Here is a 22,276-nt window from a genome sequence, read left to right as displayed (position 1 = left end):
CTCACATGTGAGTAAAAGCTAAATTGCCAACCTCCTTCCTCATACAGTAAGTGTCCGTGGGCCAGGAATTCTTTATATGGAAATGTGCTACATACTATAGTCCACTTGCAGTTTGAACTGGACTTCATGGTAGTTCTGAATATGCAGTTTGCTTCTGACTGAATCCTGGAACAAAAGAGTCTCAAGGAAACTAAGGAAGTCATACAAATGGGGTCCATCCTGACAGTAGCAGAAGGATTAAACTGTAATCATTGGGGGGGGGGGGGGCACTGCAAGGCAATTGTTCCAGGACTGAAACACGAGGCAATTCACATCAGTGATGATATGCAATAAAGACAACATTATATTGTTGCCAACCCCACACAGACACAAACACACCCAGGGTTGATTTTCTTGCATAGGTCCTGAATATGATAGATATTTCTGAACTGGCCCATCCTGTTTATAGGCATTGCCATAGAGAGAAGACACATCATCTCACAATGTCTTTATTACATGTTGAAAGCAGGACCCTCAAAAGTAAGGCAAAGAAATGTAAAGAAGAAGCAATGAAAGAACATTCAAAACTTTTTATATGTTTGATTTACTGATTTTCATGTCAAAAATGGATTTTTTTTAAAAAAGAGTTGTGTTCATATCCCCAGTGCCACACAAAAGAGGGAGAAGGTCATTGATGCACGAGGGAATGAGAACAAAGTGGCCTCTCAAATGAACATGCAACCTGGGCACTATATGGCAAAAAATGTTCTGCCTTTTTTAGAGGGAACCAATTGATGTTCCTATCAGGATTGACAAAAATCAGCTTTTTTGAAGGAATGGGGAATCAAACAATATGCAACAAACCAATTTAAAGTGGATGTGAGCCGTGAGAGGCAATCTAGCCCCTCAGGCTGCTGTGACACTGCAGAATTAAGTCTGTTTGACACCATATTAACTGTCATGATTCCATCCTATTGAATTTTGGGATTCACATTTCCTTTGGAGTACAGTAATTCAGTGGAATGTAAATGTTGGCCCTTGGTATTCTGAAGTGTATTCAGAATCTCCACCTAGATAATAAAAAACAATGTTTAAAAAAGTCATGAATGGGAATTTTACTTTGATTACACTGAAGAAGTGATAATAGCAGTATTCTTGCTTAATGCAACATCCTTAGATGTCCTCTTCTTTCATTTTAAAACATTCCCATAGTCTTGAACAAAAATAAAAGGTTGAAGGCTTGTCAGCATCAGTTTTCTAGATAGCTGTTGAAAAAAATAATAATAATGAGATATTGGGCATTGTAAAGCTCAAGGGCTGTCTTGCTAGACTAATTTATTTCCATTCACCTTTTGTCAGCACTGCAGACAGAAGACATTCAATTAAAACGTGTCACCTGTTACTTGTGATCTAATTTGTATTTGTAAATGGCAAAGATTAGGGCGCCAAGCCTTACATTCTCCCAACTTTTTGAATCTCATGCAGAACAATGATCCCTTTGGAAAATGTTAGACAAGTTTGCATATGAGAGAATTCATTATCTATGCTGTATCAGTCCCAAGGTGCTTGTTAGGTCTTTTTAGATCAAATCTATCCTTGAATCATACCTGCAAGTATATGCTCATTCTGTACAAACCCTGGAGTACAAATGTGTGTGGTCTCTATAGCTATATCCAAATGTCAGTAACCAGTTTCTTTTGAGGCAGCCATAGTGCTTATTTTCCCTTCCATGTTTCTGATATGTTGACTAGAATCCACAGAGCTGCTTAGACTTTTGGCTTATTTTCCTTTGAAGAGATGATTTCTGAATCATATCACACAAATGGCTTTTGAAACATCTCTCACTTTCAAAAGCAGTTTGCTGTCTCAGTGGGTGGGTCATGATTAATGGGACATAATGCTACTTTCATAGTTCTTTTGTCCTGACCATCATTATAGTCCTGTTTTATGTATATTGGGTATATTCCTTTTGCTCCAGACAGCAAATTGTATTCTTTATATCTAAATGAATGTAAGCTGAAGACGGAAGCCTATAGCACACTCCGTAATATGCCTCAGAGTGCAGATAGCTATCAGGAGAGAAAAACTGACTTCCCCTTGCTAATTGTTAATTCAGCAGTAGAGCAGGAAAGCTATAATGTGATCCACAGCATTTACCCTTTTGATGACTTAGGATTCTGTTTTCAAAAAAAATAAAAAATACCTGGCTAATGGACATGCATTTTGCATCTCCACTAGATTACTTGCTTATATTGTGTCTGCTAATGTACAGTTGAATCATTTCTGGCCTGTGCTACTAAAGTATGGTACCTATAAATACGGAGAAGGCATGTTTTCATTTGTCATCTTTGTTTTAAAAAAAAAATCAAGTTTAAATTTCAGTACTGCAGAGGCCAGGTTGCTATCATAGCTTGAGGGATGGACTAGGGCTCTGAGAGACCAAGGCTGAGCAGGGATATTTTCTGAAAAGGGTCAACTACATGGAAGTCTTGGTGGTCCAATTTGGGCAGATCATTTCACGGAGGAGGGTTTAGCCTCCCCCAGCCCAGTCCTAGGGAGGAATTGAGCCCACACATGCATCTTCTCCCCCCGCCCCTGGTTCAGGGATTCATGCTGCTACACCATACTGGCTTCTCCATTTCATTTCCCCTCCTACCCAGTTTTCTGGAATTTCCCCCAGTGGACCCCCTGTCCTGGCTCCTGCTGCTAGTCTCAACTCTGAATCAAGGCTTTACCTGAGGACTGACTCCCCATTCAACACTAGATTCAGCTGCTGTAATCTAGTTAGGATAGGATAGTTTGCTGGTCCCTCCCCCAGGTTCGAACCAGTTTTCTTGTATGAAAATGTCAACACTCCATCAAACCTGCCGAAAGCCTTTTTTGTATGGCTGGTGCCATTTTATGGTACGTATGCATCATGCTCCTGTTTGAACACCCAAATTAAAGAAATGATACTATAAGCCATTAAAGTGATCAGTGAGTTAGATTTAAATGGTGATATTAAATAATTTTGTGTGCACTGTTCTTAAATTAACAGATCAATTTCTCCTTTGCTTATGGTAGCTGAGTACTTTACTATGCTTTGTACACTGCCACGGACATTGGTTCATGATGTTTCTTGGTGTTCTGTTATCCCTGATGCCACATACAAATGCATTTTAGCTCAGTGTGGACAACCTATCCTTGATTAAAATACTGAAATATTTCCAATTTTATGTCAATAAATCTGAAATTGCCCCCAAAGTTTGTTCTTCTTCCATTGTCTTTTATTTCTGTAGACAAGAAAAATTTCAAGTTATGACAGTTCCTGAATCCAGTTGCATTGCATTCATCTCAATTTATTTGTCTCACTTTTAGGAGTTCGCTTAGACAGAGTACGTGGAGGTCGCCAGAAGTACAAGCGTAGAATAGACGCAGAGAATAGCCCATACCTGAATCCTCAGCTGGTTCAGCCTGCCAAAAAGCCATGTAAGTACTTCTGATGATGCTGTTTATCTTACTCTGTACATAGGAAATGTTGCCTGATGTCATCAAAATGTGAGGAAAGCAAGAGGAACCAAAACTGAATCATATTCATTATTATTTTTTTATCAAAGGTGATTGTGTAAACTGTTTAAACCATTCTTTCCTTTTCTCAGATGAAGCAGAGGAAAAATGTTTTTAAGGGTGAGAGCTTGCTAACGCACAATTTATGCAGTACAAATTTTACATTTACAGGTGATCTTTATTTTCAGTGGTACATAAAATGGCTCATGCTGTGATCATTAGTTCATTGAAGCCTCTCGTCTTAGATTTTACAATAAAGTGATTTTTGTAGTTTTCACTAAGTAAATGAGTTTGACTGCTCAACCTCCCAATGAAAATACATTAGGAGCCTCATTAATTTATAGCAATAGAAGGTTGACACACTGGCTCATATTAGATTAAAACAGGAATGTGCTACACTTACAACCTCTATGGGGTAGATTATTTTGCTGATATGCCTATGGTTTTGTTGTGAGTTTTTCTTCTTTTTACTGAGGTGAAATTTTTTCTTATGTCAAGTTAATATTAGAAGGAAATGCAAGATACTGAAAAGGTGAAGGCTTCGTAGTGTATGCAACCAATGAAGAAACAATGTTTATTCTCTGAAGTAAATGCAATGGCAAGTCCTAACACAAGAGATATCTTCTAGGCTGGTTAGTCTACAAAGCCATAAATCAGCCACCAAGGGTACTTGTGAATCCTCTGTTGGTAAAATTCAGAGGCATATCCATGTTAGTCTGGAATGTCAGTATGCAAAAGGATTTTGTAATACCTTTAACTAACTGTGTGAAAAAAGCTGTAGACGTTGTGGAAGCCTTCGGAGATTTGCTTGCATGTGAAGAAATAGACCAACTCTACAAAATCTTGTGATACAGCTTCTCTCACACAGTTAGAACTTTACCACACAGGACCTAAGGGACGGCCTCAGAATGGAACAGAACGGGTGGGGGACGGATTTTACCGCACACACCAGTCCCTCACTCATTCCGTTCCCACTCTCTTCCATTCTCAAACCATTCCAGAAGAGGAGGATTTTTGAGAACAGTTCTGAACAGTTCTCAAAATTCACCCCCTCTCGAACGGTTTGAGAAAGGAACAGAAGGGGAATGGAATGAGTGAGGGACTGGTGTGTGCAGTAAAATCTGTCCCCCACTTGTTCCGCACTCTTTCCTGCTCCTCCCGGTCCAGTCTGAGAACGTACTGAAGAGGAACAATGCGATAAAGTTCTTAGTCTGAAAAGTGCTACAAAATCCCTTTTCATGCTGTGAATCCCCTGGTATGTCACTTTCAAAATGGCTGCTTTGATGCCTACATACTGGCAGAGACTTCTAGACTACAGAAGATTCCATTTTAAACAAGAGTAATAAAGGACTCTGAGGGGAACACTGATGGCACTTACCTGGTAGTGTGTAAAATGGTATTTCCCCTCCCCATTCCCCAGTAGGGGACATGGCTGTGTACCTAAGCATATGGAGTTCTGGAAGGCAAATGACAGTGTTTGAACTGTAAGCTAAAGGGCATTTTAGCTATGTCAAAGGGAAAAGAAACCAGTTTTACATAAAATTAAGGCTTAAGTGAACATATGGCATCGTTTCCTTTTGCCTTTCCAAAAAACATTATGCTGATTATACCTTCAATTGTCCAATCTGGCATCTTCCACACAGTCTGCATAAGCTGTTCTGCCACTCTGTAAATACAATCTAGGGTTGCATTAAGCAGATTTTGCGCATTATAATAAAAACTTTCTGATAATACAATAAAATTCAATAAACTCTAATGCTTAATTTCATTAGAGGTTTAGATTTTCTGGATGCACAGATTGCCAGCTTTTCATTTATTTTATATCATGCCATTGAGTTGAATTGCTGACAGCTCGGCACATGCACACACAATTAAGCCTTTTTGTCATCGACACAGGTTAAGGCTGCTCTGTTGAAAATGCAAGGGATTGAAAAAAACACAATCTACCAGTAAGATGTCTCAAGAAAAGTCCATTGAAATGAATGAGAACCATACAAAAGAATACTGCCATACTGTTTTTCAGCTCCCATTCATTTCAATGGACCCTATGCAGATATCTTTGTAAATGAACTGTGCTCTTTTATATATTTAAACCAAATTGTTGAAAAACTATTGGTTGTGCAAAGCATACACGATAACTAAAACTATTTTAGAGGAGTCTACTGACCATGTTAGCCTAACCTCCTATAGTGATGTACTGTATCTTGTAAAAAAAGAAAAATCTATGCTAATTACTTTTGTAAAGTCATCATATAAGATGCTTATTAAAGTTAACTTTTCTCCCCCGCCCCATCTATTTCAGCAAGTGTCAGGGGGGAACAGTGAAATCACTTTGGCTGAAGAAGTAGCCGGGGAGATTTTCTGGGTTCTGACAGATAGTTCATGCACAACAAAGGCAGTGGAATGAAAATTGGGTTTTATTGATTCTAATTAGGGAAAATAAGATTTACCTAGAAACCATGCTTGTGGCTATTCTAACTGATGGGGCTTCTTGAACACATTCAAAATGCCCCTGTGTTTGTATTCCAATACTTAGAATACTTTTTTTCCCAGTAGCAAAATAATAGAGATTAGGAAATGTTCACAAGCATCTTGCTGCACCATCTATCTTTTTATTCCCTTTCTTTTCACCCGAATCCAATGGTCTGCCTACAGGTCTTGTCATGTTGTCAGAAAAATGGGTGTTGAGATTTTATGAAGCATAAATTAAATTGTACAGCATGCTGAATCACTGCACAAACAGAAATGTTTGTCTTTGAAGGGGAAAACACACACATCTATTTTATTTTCTTACCCCATATGCTATTCTTTATCTCTTTATTTAAAACTGTTTTATAAAAAGTAAACACTGCTGCCAATATAGGATTTTGAGCATTATTAATTTACAGCAACATGCCAACAGAAGTAAGCTTTAGTGAGTGCAGATGACTGACTTCTAGCCCAAATATATGTGTAGTGGGTTGTAATCTAAGGATATAATCTTGTATAGACTGATGAAGAGCAAACCTCTTTTAACTCAATGAAACCTGCTTCTGAGTAGGCGCAGGTGGTATTGCCACATGAATTTAGAAATTCTAATAGTTTATTTCTTTAGGAAAACCTGGGAATTGTAAAAATATTTACCAGTTTATTTTGGTAATTTTTGTTTTAGGGGGTAAAATGAACTGTAAAAGTCAACTTCAGATAATAACTCAGTAGATTAATGGAAGGGTGACCATGTGTGAGAGTGTGTTTATCCCAACCAAAAGTTTATCATGAAAAGCTGTTTATCAGAAAATACTAAACCTGCTATCCATCATCTTTAAATGAGATAAATATTCTCCATTAATCAATTTGATAATAGAAGGGCATTGGGGGAAAGATTGATTTTGTTGGCATAGCTCTTGCCATTCCCAAGAAACAATGAACATTGGCTTCTAGGGCTTTTCATAAATAGTAGCACTAAAGTCAGGGGTTCCCCCCTCCCAGTTTCCTTCATCTTTAATTTGAATACACAATCTACTTTACTAGAATGTCCACTCAGTTTAAAAATAGCCCTCTTCCATTTTCTGTCCCACATCAACAACATTCACAATGATGCATTGCAGACTAAAAATGTTACTCTTGTCACTGGTGAAAAAGACCTTATTAATAATAATAAAGCATGCTTGATGTGATGTCTTGCAGTTGGTTCTTGCATTTGTTTTGTGAAGGACTGACATACTTCACCTTTTTGACATACACATTTGTAAAGTACCAAAGACAAAGAGATCAGAAGTCTGAAATAAATGACACAACAGAGCATTTAAAAATATCCTTTTAGAATCAATTTTGTCAGTTTTGAAAGCTATCAACTGAAGTCAGACAGTTAAGTCTCACAGTTGACATCAGTAGGATCTAAGCAACCTAACTATAGGCAAGATGGCAGTGGCTTTGGACACTCATGTTAAACCAGTTACTTAGTAGCAGAGTTGAATGGCCTTTACTTTATATGCATCTCTCTAGTTAGTATCAACATAGTGGTCATCATAGTCACCAGCACTGCAAACCCAGGACCCTTTTCTGTCCAACTTTCTTTTCACCGGGTAGTGAGAGTTTTGGACACACATAACAAGTACTTGTACATTTAAATCTGTCCCATAGTGATGTTTTAGTTTAAAACAGGGTGGGCATTCTGCACTAGCCCTAGGTCCACATATAGCCCTTAGGCTAATTCTATGCAGGCCTTAGACTGCTTTCAGAAGCCCTTTCCTGATGGGTCTCAAATGTTTACCTTTATTACTCCCCTTACAACTACATGTGGTCATCCCCCCCCCCCCGCCCCAAATATGCTTGAGGGAGAGAGAGGCTTCAATGTGTTCCAAACAAAGAGATAAAGGAATCCTGTGTAGCACCTTTTGAGACGGAAAGAAATGCTTCTCAGAGAAATGGGTCAGCGGGTCAGAGGATTAGTGTGAATCAACCCGTGTGTGTGTGTGTGTGTGTGTGTATGAAAGAGCAAGAGAAACAGTGCAACTGAATGTGTGAGAGAATTAATGTACATGTGAGAGTGCTGGTGGGGGCAGAGAAAGGGTCCTCCTGGAAGCTGGTTCCACCGAGAGCCCCACTCTTCTGCCATCCCTGATGCTTCCAATGGCTGCCAAGAGGCCTCTTTGTTTATCCTCTCCTTGGGCTCTGATCTAGCGACTTGGGCTCTGATCCACACCTCCTTCTCCCCCCTCAGGTAGCAACAGCTATTCCAAATGCTTCTCTTCCCCTCTAGTACAGAAAGTTTTGGGAAGTGGAAGAGGAAGAGGAGATCAGGGCATCCAAAACTCTTCCCCCCCTTTAAGCAATTATCATGTCTCCAATGTGAATTTGAAGGCTTTCATGGCTGGCATTCATAGTTTTTTGTGGGTTCTAGAAGAGTTTATTCCTGCTGTTTCACCAGCATCTGTGGCTGGCATCTTCAGAGAGCTTCATGTCTCACCTGGGCATCCTGCCCCACAGTTTGAGAGCCACTAGTCTTGAAATCTGACAGTAATTATCCATCTGGTTCTGGCCCTATTTGTGACCAGCACCTGGTCTCTAAGTACCATCTTCTAAGGGAATTTGGTCCTCAACCAAATATATGTTGCCTAGCCTTTACCTAAAAGACTCATTTTCACAATGCGAGGCACAACTTCCTTTGTTCAAATCCTCCCAGCTTTGATTTAAAAAAGGAGTAGATTTCAAGTGCCTCAGTGTTTCTTCTCCACCTTTTGTATGTGCTGCATGTGTGTTTCTGTATGCCATTAGCACATTGTGGCGCATCATTGATGCAAGTGCAGTGCAGAGACACATGGATGCTGAGCAGTGCTTGTGTCATGAATGTGCGCCCTGTTTGGGCGGAGCTGCACAGTCATGGTGCCGCCTGTATGTACTAGGGTTTGGGAGCATGCGGTTGCTGCACATTCCCGAACCCTAGTACGTAAAGGCGGTGCCACGCCACTTTTGGCCTGTCTGTACTGGGCCTCAGGCAATACAGAGGGTAGCTTTGGCCAACAACCAAAAGCTTTCATCTGTATTGCCTGACTTAAAATAGTAATGTTTTAATAGTAATGTATTTAATTATCTTAAATAATAATTTCATTACTCTTAAATATTAACCTGATTACCAATATCTCAACTCTGCAGTTAATATCTGAACTGAACCAGTTCAGTGAGGATCTTTCTGGAATCTCATGATTTAATTTAGCCTTTTTTTTTTACTGCAGTTTTAAATTGATACACATTCAGCCGTCTGTGTTCATGGATTTTTTATTTACAGATTCAACCATACACAGCTTGAAAATATCAAAAAATAATATAATTTCCAAAAGCAAACATTGCTTTTGGCACTTCATATACAGACATCATTTTACAGTGCCATTGTATTTAATGGGACTTGAGCATCCATGGATTTGGTATCCATGGGGGGGGGGGGGGTGCTGGAATCAAATCCCAATGGATATCAAGGGATCACTATAGATTATGACAGTTAAAAGCAACTTATTCAGAATCAATAAATACATTACTCAAAAGTTAGTATGTTCATTTTGGATCAACTTCCAGAACAACCTGTGGATACCATCCTTACAAATTCAGGACAGCTTGGTTAAGATACATTTATTTTTTTGATCAAATTATAAGCTATCCTTTTTAGTTAAGGACAGCTGACTGATAGAAGAATAATAAGATAATGAAGATAAAAGCAACAAAAAGATGCAGCATCTACATCCTTAAACTCCCACCCCTATGCAACACCAAAAGCAATAGCAAGTATATTTCTAAACTGCTTATCACTGAACTAACACTCCCTAAGCAGTTTACAATGTGTAAACCAATTGCCCCCAACAAGCTGGGTACTCATTTTACTAACATACAAAAGGATGAAAGGATGAGTGGACCTTGGAGCCCTGCTTGGAATCAAATTCACAACCTTGTGGCTTCAGTACTGACATTTAACTACTGTGCCACCAGGGCTCCCTGAAAAAGGGACAATGGAATATACTAAAATTCTTGTACAAATAAAGTTGACATCAACAGCCAAAACATCAAACTTGTCACCAGCCAAGCTTTTCTGGGAAAGGAATTGAGTTGTGATACAGGACCACAATGGAGAAAAATGCCACCACTGCAGCATGCATTTATCTAATTTCAAATGGAAGTGGAACATGGAAGAAGATCTTAGATGAAAAATGAAAGTTTGAACAGACAAAGAAGGTCCTTTAAATAAGTAGATTTCAGTGAGTTGGGGATTCACACCCTCCATTATTATTATTATTAACCTTTATTTATCTGGCATTCTATTTTATATTTTGGCCTGACTGTAGGACTTAGGAGTTGAACAGTTCTCTCTGAGAAATGGAGCTGCTTCTGAGGTTTCTGAGACTTTTTCAGCCATAGCTCATGATTCATTGAGTCCTAGTCACAGTATGGGCTCAGTTCATCTGTGAGAATGTTGTTACTGCCCATATATTACTAGAAAGAGTGGGTAACAGTACCACCTGCGGCATCCATTATCTAGAAGCATTGAGTATTGAATACTTCCCCTATGTTGGTTTCACTTTTCATCTACTATTTCAGGAGTATCTCCCTTTGAAGTCAGCTATCTATAGATATCTCTGATGAAGAGGTATTTTTTCAAAGTACATTGGGCTTAATGCTTTGAGAATGAATAACTGTACAGCTTTGTATGTTATATTTCTGTCTGTTTTCATTTTGCAATGGCACCCTTTTGGTGTGTTCTTATTCATGCCAGTCTTCCATTTCCATCATGACACAAAGGTATGCCTTAGCACACAGTGTGATAATTACTGTGAAACAGCTTTTAAGATGAACTCAACTGTGCTTATACAATTCAGATCTATTTATTTCTGTTCTTTTTTAAAAAGATTTTATTAGAGTGAGAAGCTGAACACTTAACTGTAGAACAGGGGTTGTAAAACATTATAGACTGAATTATTCACATTAGAGATCATCTGGTTTCTGAGATGGAAAATGCTAATTGGAGACAGTTACCAGAAATTATAGAATCCAGACTTTCCTTTCCTTTTTTTTTTTTTTTTTGTCTGAGTTATTCTTATCAGCTTTTCCCCAGGTGGAAAATTACATAATTTCAACTGCTTGTAGGAGAATAGATTTACTTGAAAGATTCAAGTGTCATCAAGACCAACCTTGTGTGAAAACAAGTTTACCTGGACAGCAACCTTTTTGACACATTCTTGATTTTATTTCCAACTCTAAATCCCAATGACTTTCTCTCTGATTCTTCAGATATTTAATTCTTTCATTTCTTATAATTGTGGCATGTATGTGCAATGACCAACAAAATGCTTGTCACTGTTATGTCAGTTTATATGTATGTGTGTAGGTTGGGAGGCAGAGAAAAATTATATATTGAAGAAATCTCTTGGGAAAAATTTTTTTTAGTGGAGCATCACTGTTTTGTCCCACAGATGTGAGATAATCCTTGTCATCTTTAACCTCTATATTTCTATACTGTTTTTCTACTTTAATGGGACAATCTCCAGCTTTTTAAAACATGGCTGGCCCCCAGCCTATTCCGCATCTAAATCCAATAGAAAATAAACTGTAATACTTTAGGCATGGGTCAAGTATCTACACTGTAGAAATAAAGCAGTTTGGCACCACTTTAAATGCTGTAGCTCCATCTGATGGAATCCTGAGGTTTTTAGATTTACAAGTCTTAAGCCTTCTCTGCCAAAGAGTTCTGATGCCTCACAAAATGACAAATTACAGGATTCTGTAGGATGGAGCCATGGCGATTAAAGTGGTGACAAACTGCATTATTTCTACAGTGTAGGTGTACCCTAAGAGTTTTCCTCCATGTAACTAACTCTTTTTAGAAGTAAAAATGCAGCTCTGATAATTTATGTTTTGATCTGCAATTTCCCAGCATGGCCACTGATGTGTTGTATTTTATAAAATCCTTGTCCAAGGTCTAAGTGGGGGGGGAAACAGAGTGATCATCTCTAACATGATTTGTCTTTATAGATAACAAGATTGTCTCCCATTTGCTGGTGGCTGAACCAGAGAAGATCTATGCCATGCCTGATCCCACTGTACCAGACAGTGACATCAAGGCCCTCACCACTCTTTGTGACCTGGCAGACAGAGAGCTGGTGGTCATCATTGGATGGGCTAAACATATTCCAGGTACAGAATATATATTTTATGTGACTGTTAAAAATTTTAATGTATGTTGTTTTTATTTAATTTTATGATTTCACTGTTTTGTCTGTCCCTCCCCCTTTTCTATATAGCTTATGTGTATTTGACTATAATATGAATTTGCTCTGCCTTCTGCAACATGTGCATATAGCATGTACTTTGGCCTTATTGGAGCTGTATATAAAGATGTATGTGAAAAGGTTTCCTGCAGCAGACCACAATGCCCTGGGACTACCTGGAGTGTCTTTGAAAGCAACGCTCCTCAGGGCAACCTAGCAAACAGTCATAAAATGGACACATGATATTTCTAAAGATGGTAGAGAAATTTCAAAGGGATGATGAGTGTCTGTATTATATATCTGTTGGGAATCAAATGTCAGAAGGAGTGCTAAAACTCTGGAAAAACTGAATTTAATTCCTTGTGTTCATGATGACTAAACAAACACCAGAGTTGAAGAAAACTAGCAGCTATTGCTCACTATTCTCACATCCAATTTAGCTGATGATCATTCTGCGTACGAGAAGTAGGACTGATGGTTGCTACTCCGCATAGCTCAAGCAGAACAGACAGTTTGTAAAAATGGATGCAGCACCAATCTAATTCTTGTGTGACTTCTACTTGAATGTCATGGTATTTTATACTATTCCAGACCATCTGAAGATTAGAAGTAGGGCTTGCTTTCAATTCATATTTTCTTGTGTCTCTGCTTTAGCAAAACGTGGAGATAGCTGTCTACAAAGTCTTTGACATTAAAGCCCAAAGAGTGTTAAGCAACTTGTGAGAATGATTTAATGTTCCCATTTATTACCTATATCACATAGAGAAGAAATAGAAATATTTGTTTATCTTTTTTCTTTGTTTCCCCCAAGGCAAATGTAACTGAAATCAACATTTTTGAAAGGCTTTGAATTCATAAAAACATTAATGATTAGAGACTAAGCTTTCCTCACATTCAGTGAAGTTGTATCTCTTACTAAGCATGTGTGTGCATGCATTTGCACGTGTGTGCATGTGTGTGCGTGCACGCACGCACACACACACACACACACACTCTATAGCAGGGCTGAGATGCCTGGGTAAATTTCCAAGGCACTGCACTATTAACTGCTCTGTGAGTTAATAGAGAAGCCAGTTTGCAGAACTGTCACTTGTTTCCTTTCACAGATATTAAATCCAGGAATTGAGAAGATGAAGAATGAACTAGCTATTCATGTTTTAGCAAGATGAAAGGTTACGTTTGTACTGTACATTTCACTCAGGTTGGATTTGTGTTCACATTGTGGTATCCTAAAATAGCTGCTGTTTTAGGCAGCTGTTAGCCACAGAGATTGGTGTGCTTTAATGTCTTCAGACATTCTCCTTTTTGACTCATGGCCAATATAGTAGAGACTTGCAATCTGTGGAAGCTGCTGGTTCCCATAACAATAGGACAGTGGATTCACTGCAGATTTTAATCCATGCTTTGAAGGATTTAATGCCCAAGATTCTGAACCCCATTTCCAAAATAACTTTATCACTTTGGATAGCTCATATAAAGCAATCCCGACCCCAGATTGAATTCACCATCCTCTGACAAGGGAGCCACCACAGTTACCACTGTTGGCAACAAAAGGTTTGACTTTGCCAAATCAATATATGGTATTCATCCTTCATAGAATCATGGAATCCAAGAGTTGGAAGAGACAACAAGGGCCATCCAGTCCAACCTCCTGCCATACTGGGATATACAATCAAAGCACTCAAACAGAGACAAATCTAACACATCTCTCTGAGAAGTGCATGCTACCCAAAGCTACACATGTTTTGGCATCTTTTCCTTTCTGGAAATACAAACATTTAAGCAGCAACAGTATCCACTGCCACAGCCTAATAATATTTTTTAAAATGATTTCCAAAATCAATTGCCAGGGGTTGCCCTAGTTACCCTTTCAGTTCCTTTGTGTGACCTTCTTCCATGCAACAGCACACATTCTTCCCTGTCCAGGAGACCTGTGATGAATAAAAACCCTTTTGCATCTTTCCCTTTACCTTAACAATTGATTTGCTACAGTACTCTTTTCCTCAGCCTTTTCTCTCTGTCAGGACACTATATTTTCCCTGCCTCACAGAATATCTTCCTGCTGTTTTGACTTCTTTTATCCATCTTAGGTCTTGGACCATTTCTCTCTTTGCCCTTCATCTCGTTTCTTAGCTCTCAGCTACTTGTAACATCTCTTCTTGTCAACTGGAGTGGCTATGTTTTCCATCAGTCACATATAAATTTTGTTAAAATGCAATCAAAACCCTTGTTTCATAAACTATACAGTTTTCAGCAAGAGGCCACTGCACCAGTTGCAGGGGGGATGGGGGGAGGGATGACAGAAGTCACTGGGACTGCCAAAAATAAAACCAGAAGTTACCAAAAGTCCTCTTCTAGTTTTGAAAGTTGTTTTTTTAATGTTAAAAAGTGAAGATGGGGGATGCAACATATTTAAAAAGTGAATTGCCAATCTTTGATATTTCCAGGAAAAACAAGTTTTCCCCTGCCCTTTCATTGTTGGAAAATATGAGGTCCAGGAAGTTTGGAGGGTTCTAAGATTGCCAAAAACAGCCTTGGGCACCTTTTCCCACTCCCTGCTGTGTGTGAACATTGAAAGGATTTTATTACATACAGCTTGTAAACAGCAATTAGAACTGGAAAAAGCACCTTTAACAATACTTATTTCATGCTGCCTCCTGTGATCAGTATTTGCTGTGTGCCCAAAGCACAGTTAGAACATCCCTTTTCATTGACAAGGGAAGCCCATCAATGACTTCCCAAATGCAATAGTCCCCAGATGCAAAATGTTAGTGCTGGGGCAGTTGCAGTACTGGCAAAAACATGGTGCCAGGGTCATTGCTTCTTCCACGTCACCCCTTCCTTGCTATCCCCAAACAAGCTGATCTTTCTTTCTTTCTTTTTAAATCCTTAAACCACAGTAGCAGAACTCCAGAACAGCACAAAAAAAATGAAAATAAAAAATAAAAAGCTCTAGGAGGCAGAAAGACAAAGTGAACGGGGAGTTAGGAGAGAGTGCAATGGCAGAAGCAGCCAGTTGTGCAGATGTGCAATAGTGGCTGCTCACAAATAGGTATAATTCCATTTTCTTTAACAAACCTATTTTGAATGGAGCTTGTATGGTAATGTTCTAAGACCATCCATCCATCCATCCATCCATGAGACTATGTATTATTGGCTAACACACTGCAAACCACTTAGAGAGTGCTTAGCACTTTAAAGAGGTAAATAAATTTAAGTGCTATTGCTATTGGTATTGTTATTGCTATATTAGTACTGTGCCAACACTTTTGGCATAGCTTATTTAAATTACAAAAAAATGGGATGGGACAAAGAAAGAAAAAAATAATACTTTGTGGAACTCTTTTGTTCTCTCTGCCACCCTCTGGATGGCTTTGAAATAACAGCATCCTGAAATTGCAGAGGACAAGAAATGTTGTTGAGAAAATTAGGGCTTGCTGTGATGCTGATTTTCAGAATGTCACCTAAACTGTGTCAGCATGACTGTACATGTGGTGTTAGCCAGCTGATATACTGTCCTGGATGTGCATCATACTGCCATGCTGATATGGTGCACATAATGGATGTGGGCTTGATTTAAATATGAAGTGAGCCAGCATGAACAGAGTGCCAGCATGGTGTAGTACAGTGGTTCCCAACCTGTGGGTCAGGACCCCTTTGGGCAGGGGTAGGCAACCTACGGCCCGCGGGCCGGATGCGGCCCAGCAAGGCCTTGGGACCGGCTCCAGCCCGGTCCTGCTGCCGATTGCCGCCAGAGCCTTTGGCCTCTCGCGTGAGGGCGTGGGGCCTTTGACCTATCAGGAGGAGGCGGGCAAGGGGGGGCAAGTGGCAGGCAAGGGGGGCAATTGTCTATAGAAGCCTCAGAAACATGCATTTATATTAACATTTTTAAAAAATCAGCAATTTTTTTGGTGTGTCCTCCATTTTTTTAAAAGTGTCCTCCATTTGAAAATGTTGTCCTACATTTGTCCTGGTTTATTTATTTATTTAATTTTTTAAAAAAAATATTTATTTATTTATTTATTTATTTATTTATTTATTTATTTATTGGCTTTGGCCCCCCCAATTGTCTGAGGGACAGCAACCCGGCCCCCAGCTCAAAAAGGTTGCCTATCCCTGCCTTTGGGGGTCGAATGACCCTTTCATGGGGGTTGCCTAAGACCATTGGAAAACACCTATTTAATTACAGTTATGAAGTAGCATCAAAAATAATTTCATGGATTTGGGTCACCACAACATGAGGAATTGTATTAAAGGGTCATGGAATTAGGAAGGTTGAGAACCACTGGTGTAGTAGTTTGAGTGTTGGAGTAGCACACTGGAAGACCAAGGTTCACATCCCTGCTCAGCTGTGGAAACCCACAGGGTGGGTTGGTCAAGTCACACACTTTCAGCCTCAGACAAAAGCACTGGCAAACCCTCTCTGAACAAATCTTGCAAAGAAAATCCCATTATAGGGTCATCTTAGGGTCACCATAAGTTAGAAATGCTTGAAGGCAGACCACAACACCACCCGCTTTGAATGCTGCATGATCGTTTTTCTATGGTGCAAACATCACCTTTAACTTTAGGCTGTCACAGTCCATCTGGACCTACTCCATGCACCAGAATCTGAGCTTTAAGAACATGATAATGATTGAAAACCAGAAAGCTGGAAAAAATATAGGAGAAGGTTGAGGGTCCCCCCGCCCCTTAATACATCAGTCTCATTTCAAAATAGTGCTACTTAAGGTTTAGTGGGAACAGAATAAAGTGTTTCTGCACATAATGCACAATTAACTGCTGGGGGTTCCCCCTCAACACAATGACCAACAGTTTAGACCACTTTATAGAAAGATTAAACAAATTGTTTTTTGTGGGTTTTTTGGGCTATGTGGCCATGTTATAGCAGAGTTTCTTTCTGACATTTTGCCAGCATCTGTGGCTGGCATCTTCAGAGAATGCTTTGCCTGGAAAAATTGGCCCCCCAAATATGCCTCAGAATAATGGGAGCCCTTCAGAATAATTTGTCCAATTTAGAGCTCTGATATATCCCATATTATTGGAACAAAGCAACAATATCAGTATTTTATAATTTTAATACCTCTACATTTCTCCCTAACTCACATATCCCATAACAATGGTCTATAATTCTCCATATGATTCACATGGTCCATAATAACAACTAATTTGGAGCATGAAGGACTAATCTGGAATGAGATTAGCTAAGGATGTATTCAGTTTGTCCTCTTCATCCCAACCAATCTGACAAGGATTTGTTCTTGAGTGGGACTGGAAAAACATGAACTCGTTGCTTGTTTGTGGTTTATTAGCTAGGCACAGATAAATACACAGAAGCCTGTATCCACAACTCATTTAATATACCTGCTTGCATGTAAGATTTTGGGATGTACCAAGAAAGAACATTTAGGCCTGTTACAGACTGCCAAAATAAAGCTGCTTTGGGTCTCTTTGGAGGTATGCTATTTAAATGATGCATGGGTCCTAAGAGTCCGGAGGTCGCACCAAAGCCACACTCCATTCCTAAGCACTGGAGTGCAGCTTTGGTGCAGCTTCCGGATTCTTAGGATGCATGCATCATTTAAACAGCATACCTCCAAAGAGACCCGAAGCAGCTTTATTTTGGCAGTCTGTAACAGGCCAATGAATAGTGCTCCTTTACCACTGATGGTACAGCATGCAGCTTTGCTTCTGAGACAGGTTTTGCTTTTCAGTGCTTTCCTTAACATTACAGCTAAGATCCTGTCTCTACCAGTGGAGCTAAACAATATAAAGTGCAATTTTGAATCATTCTAATTACTTTCCAAAACCAAATAATAAACAGCAATCAATATACATCTAAATCATAATTTGCTTAGAAACGAGGACAGCAACACGCCATTCTGAACTGCTCCATATTTTCCTCACAGAAGAAATTTAGTTGTTCAGAGTTTGCATCACAAATGGCTTATAAACGAGCTTTTGAATCATGAGCAATGTTTTTCTGGTACAGTTAACTTATTTCTGTCTCCTTAAACTAGTTTGTCTTTATGCTTTGAATGCTACAGTAATTTCTTTAATCAAATTGATGGAAGTCCTTTTCCCAGCCCACACTGAAACCAATTTATTGGTCATGATACGCCAGCTATGTTACTAACAGTCGTAACGAACTGTCAGGCAATATCGCAGTGAAGCTAATTTGAAGTCATTAGGTGTGCAGCGTTCAGGCAACAATTTGTTACAGTGGTTAGGAACACAGCTGACATTTCTGAATGGCTTTGTTCAGAGCAGGTCTAGATGAGCCCAAGCAAATTGTAAACTAATTTAAACATCACTCTGTATTATACTAGCTACTTTGTCTTACACTGGTTGCTAATAAAGCCCCCCAGATTAAGTCAAAGCTAGTTAAATAGGTGAGTTTGAGTTTCATCTCTAGACAATGCCTACATCAGTCTTCCCAATATGGGGGCACTCGCCCTAGAAGTCAGTCGATAACACATCATAGTGATTGCCAAATTTCTTTTATCAGTTTGATTTGTGCTGTGAGTAGGATACATGGCATAGACTTGCTTATGGGTGTGGAAGAAAGCAGGCAATTGAGAGTAGGAGAGGGAGAGAGAAGGACAGAGTGAGCACAAATAATGGTTCAGTGCCTAGTGTTAGCAATGAAAGCTGTTGGGTGCTTTAGACTGGCATTCTAAATTACAGACTAGGAATTTGAACCAGTTGTGAGTTATTGAGGAATACTTAAACAGCAGGCCAACATCAGAGGCAAATTCAAAACCTGGCTTACGATTCTATAGTAGGCCTATTAGCCAAGTATACAAATTGGTGTGCACTTGGCAGGAGGGAGAGGAAGACAGACTTGGATACAAAAGCTTTCTTCTGGCAAGCCTTTTTTTAAAATGCAAAGCTCATTGATAAAATTTTCACTTACTAACTGGTCATGCATCAACTAAATACTAAATGCAGAAGGAATACATTCAAAAAAACTGGTGATCTTAGTGTTTGATATAATTTTTAATGACAGGAAACCATGCCTGCAAAAATCAAATTTGGTGATTGAAGGCAATCTAGCTGTCACATATTTACTAAATTTATCTGAATTCTAACTAATGAGAAGCTATATATATTGAGATTATATTTTTTGTAAATAACTTCAATAGTTTTTATGATGTCACTTCTTTATGTGCACAGTCAGCCCTCCTTATCCATGGATTCAAGCATCCATGACATGAAAAGATTCAAAGAAAGTATAAATTCCAAATAACAAATCTTGATTTTCTACTTTACATAAGGGACACCATTTTGTTCTGGAACCAAACCCCAGTGGATAAGAAGGACCCACTGTATAATTGTTCTCATGCACTTGTAAAAATAAAATAAAATAAGTATATTCTGATTATATATATATATATATATATATATATATATGAAATTCTCTCACTGTTCTCTATGTATCTTGAGAGAGAGTTAGAGAGAGAGAGAATTGCTATTTTTTCATATATACACACATTTTATTTTTTAAAAAAATCTTAATTTGTTTTATTTCTTTAAGAAAACGTATCCTGCCTTTTGTATACAAGAATCCTCACAATGGCTTACAAAATGTTTGGAAATAAATGCATCAGTAAATACCCTGCCACTGATGTCAAAGCTCCTGTGAGTACATCTTGCCAAAAAGAAAAACAAAGAAAAAAACCTGTGATAAGTTCACCTTAGGGTTGCCGTAAGTTGGAAGTCATAAAAAGGCACACAAGAATAACAAAACTAACTTGCATTGAAAGCATAATTGTAGGCTTGACTTGAATTACCACTCAACAATTGATTCATCTATGTCCAACAATTGACTATAGGCCATAATGTCCAAGCAAATCCTGATCCAATTCCATGCAAGCTTCCTTTTCAAAGTATATTTAACAGTGAGATCCTGCACCTGAACCTGTTTGCTTAGAACTTACTCACAATTAGTGTAGGATAGTAATCTAAGGGAATTTGTGTAGCATTTGCAACCAGTAAAATTAAGAATGATGTTCAGTGTAGTACAGGGTTGTTGTTTTTTTACATGAATTTCTGTCATGTGACTTGACATGATTTTAACAGGTCAAATGAAATTTTGAATTCAAATTCTTAATTTCTCAGAAGAGGTACCATTGTATTCCATAGACATTTGCTCTCACTTCTTTGCTTTGGAGACATTTCCTCAAGATTTTGAATGATGCCTTCCAGTTCATGATTCTTTTTTTTTTCTTTTTTGCATTCTGTTGCCCTGTTAAATTCCACTGACAGTTCCATGCTACTGGAACTGGGCATAATAAGCTTTCCTTGAACAAGGAAGGATTCTCACAAGATCCCACAGTTCTACAGAAAGGGACCTACTACTAATGCGCATACACACAGAGAGGCACACCCATATATTCAAAGGGTTTATCATTGTATAGAATAAGCTTACTTGCATTACTAAATCAAACAAATGAAAAGTATTGTTATGATACATGACCAGATCTTATCAGCAGACGAAAATGATCACAGTGGCATTAGGAAATTTTTGACTTTAGTTACAGGAGCGTAAAGGCACAAGAACAGATGATGGTGCCCTAATAGTCCTTTTTAAGAATGACAGCGCCCCACCATTAGCATCTTTTTCTATCCTTGGAAATTGCTCATGCCTCGCTTTTCTGGTTTCTATCTGCCTGGCTCTTTTTTATTTCTCTTTCAATTTCATCCGCGCTCGGATAAGCGCATGCTAACACAATATGATTGAGCTGTAAAATGGAATGCTGTCGCCTCTAATCTCTTTTATGTAGATATGGAGGTTCTTCCACACTCCACTTCATTCTTTCTCCATTGTTGGCCTTTATAGAATAGGTTGCAGAGTAATGGACGCTCACACTGTCAAATATTAGAGCTAGGTTTCACAGGGTGTGATAAGAAGATTATCAGCCCAGCGTCAGATCTATTGTTGTTCTTTGTGTCATATTAAAATATTCTTATGTACTGTAACTTCGTTAGTAAAATACTACAAGTATTTAGGAAGGCACTAAGGCTGCTTTGTTTCCAGTAAGATAATGCCTACATTAGCTGACCTAGATAAAGCTTTGAGTTAGATTTACAAAACCTAACTTGGATACTGAAAGCATTTGGTGGTTTTACTATGCATTGCACTTGGAGAAGAGTCAGTTTTGCTTTTTAACATCTTAAAAGAATAAAGGCTATTTTTTTCCATGAGATGGGATTCTGCTGATGTCTGACCACATTTTCAAAGTCACTTAGGCATTGTTTCTGTAATGCAACTGTCTCATTGGCATTCTACAAAAATGTGCAATGCTCTCCTTTTACTAAGTGGAAGCAGGAAACATTAAGCTCTTTAAATGTGCATAACAGGAAGTTTAAGAGACAAAATGTTCTCTGTCATTTTGTTTTGCAGACACAAAATGCCATCAACTAGCCAATGCAACTTTTTACACTTAAGATTAATTTTAGTTGGTATGAAAACATTATATCTGGATTATTCTAAATTATTCCTAATCTCAAAATGGTGTGTGTGTGTGCATGCGCATGTATGTGTATTTTTTTTAAATAATAAATGGCCTTCAAAGGCTTCCAGACATGTTTTATTATTTATCTGCTGTAGCCACTTGGTAGAGTTAGGATACGTTTGTTTCTACAGGTTAGGCAATGTGAAGGCTTATGGTTACTTCATATAGTGCAACCAGTGCAGAGATATAAAGCTATAATATTTGCATAGTATATCTAACATAGTAAACAAATGAAGTAAACAAATAATGAACAAATGAAGCTGAATTCATGTTTGAATTTAGCCTTAGAGAGTTACAAACAAGAACCTAAAAGTACAAACTTGATCATTAGGAGAAAGATAGGCAACTGTGGCCCTTTTGATGTTTTAAAACCAAAAGTTCCCTCATCAGTGGAGTCAATGATGAAGGATTATGGGAGGTACAGTCTAAAAAAATCTGGAGGGCCAATTTTTCTTTAGAAAAGTTCAGAGCAACTTATACACCACTGTCCTAGTTAGGCAT

General features: G+C 38.5%; 1 protein-coding gene across 8 annotated transcripts in view; it reads left to right on the top strand.

The window, feature by feature from the left end:
- The window catches only part of LOC149310619 (estrogen-related receptor gamma), a 575,297-nt gene that overhangs the window by 485,250 nt on the left and 67,771 nt on the right, over positions 1 to 22,276 (top strand). For all 8 annotated transcript variants that reach the window (XM_089529318.1, XM_089529314.1, XM_089529315.1 and 5 more), the window contains 2 exons: positions 3,337 to 3,447; positions 12,022 to 12,183. In XM_089529318.1, the coding sequence (XP_089385444.1) occupies positions 3,337 to 3,447; positions 12,022 to 12,183 (273 nt within the window). The remainder of the gene's footprint in view (positions 1 to 3,336; positions 3,448 to 12,021; positions 12,184 to 22,276) is intronic.

This window comes from Sceloporus occidentalis, unplaced genomic scaffold (genome assembly GCF_023333645.1).
Source record: "Sceloporus occidentalis isolate IW3139 unplaced genomic scaffold, rSceOcc1.0.p SCAF_6, whole genome shotgun sequence".
In the NCBI taxonomy this organism is placed as follows: Eukaryota; Metazoa; Chordata; class Lepidosauria; order Squamata; family Phrynosomatidae; genus Sceloporus; species Sceloporus occidentalis.
Note: the sequence above shows the minus strand (reverse complement) of the source record. Positions and strands in the feature narration are given on the sequence as shown.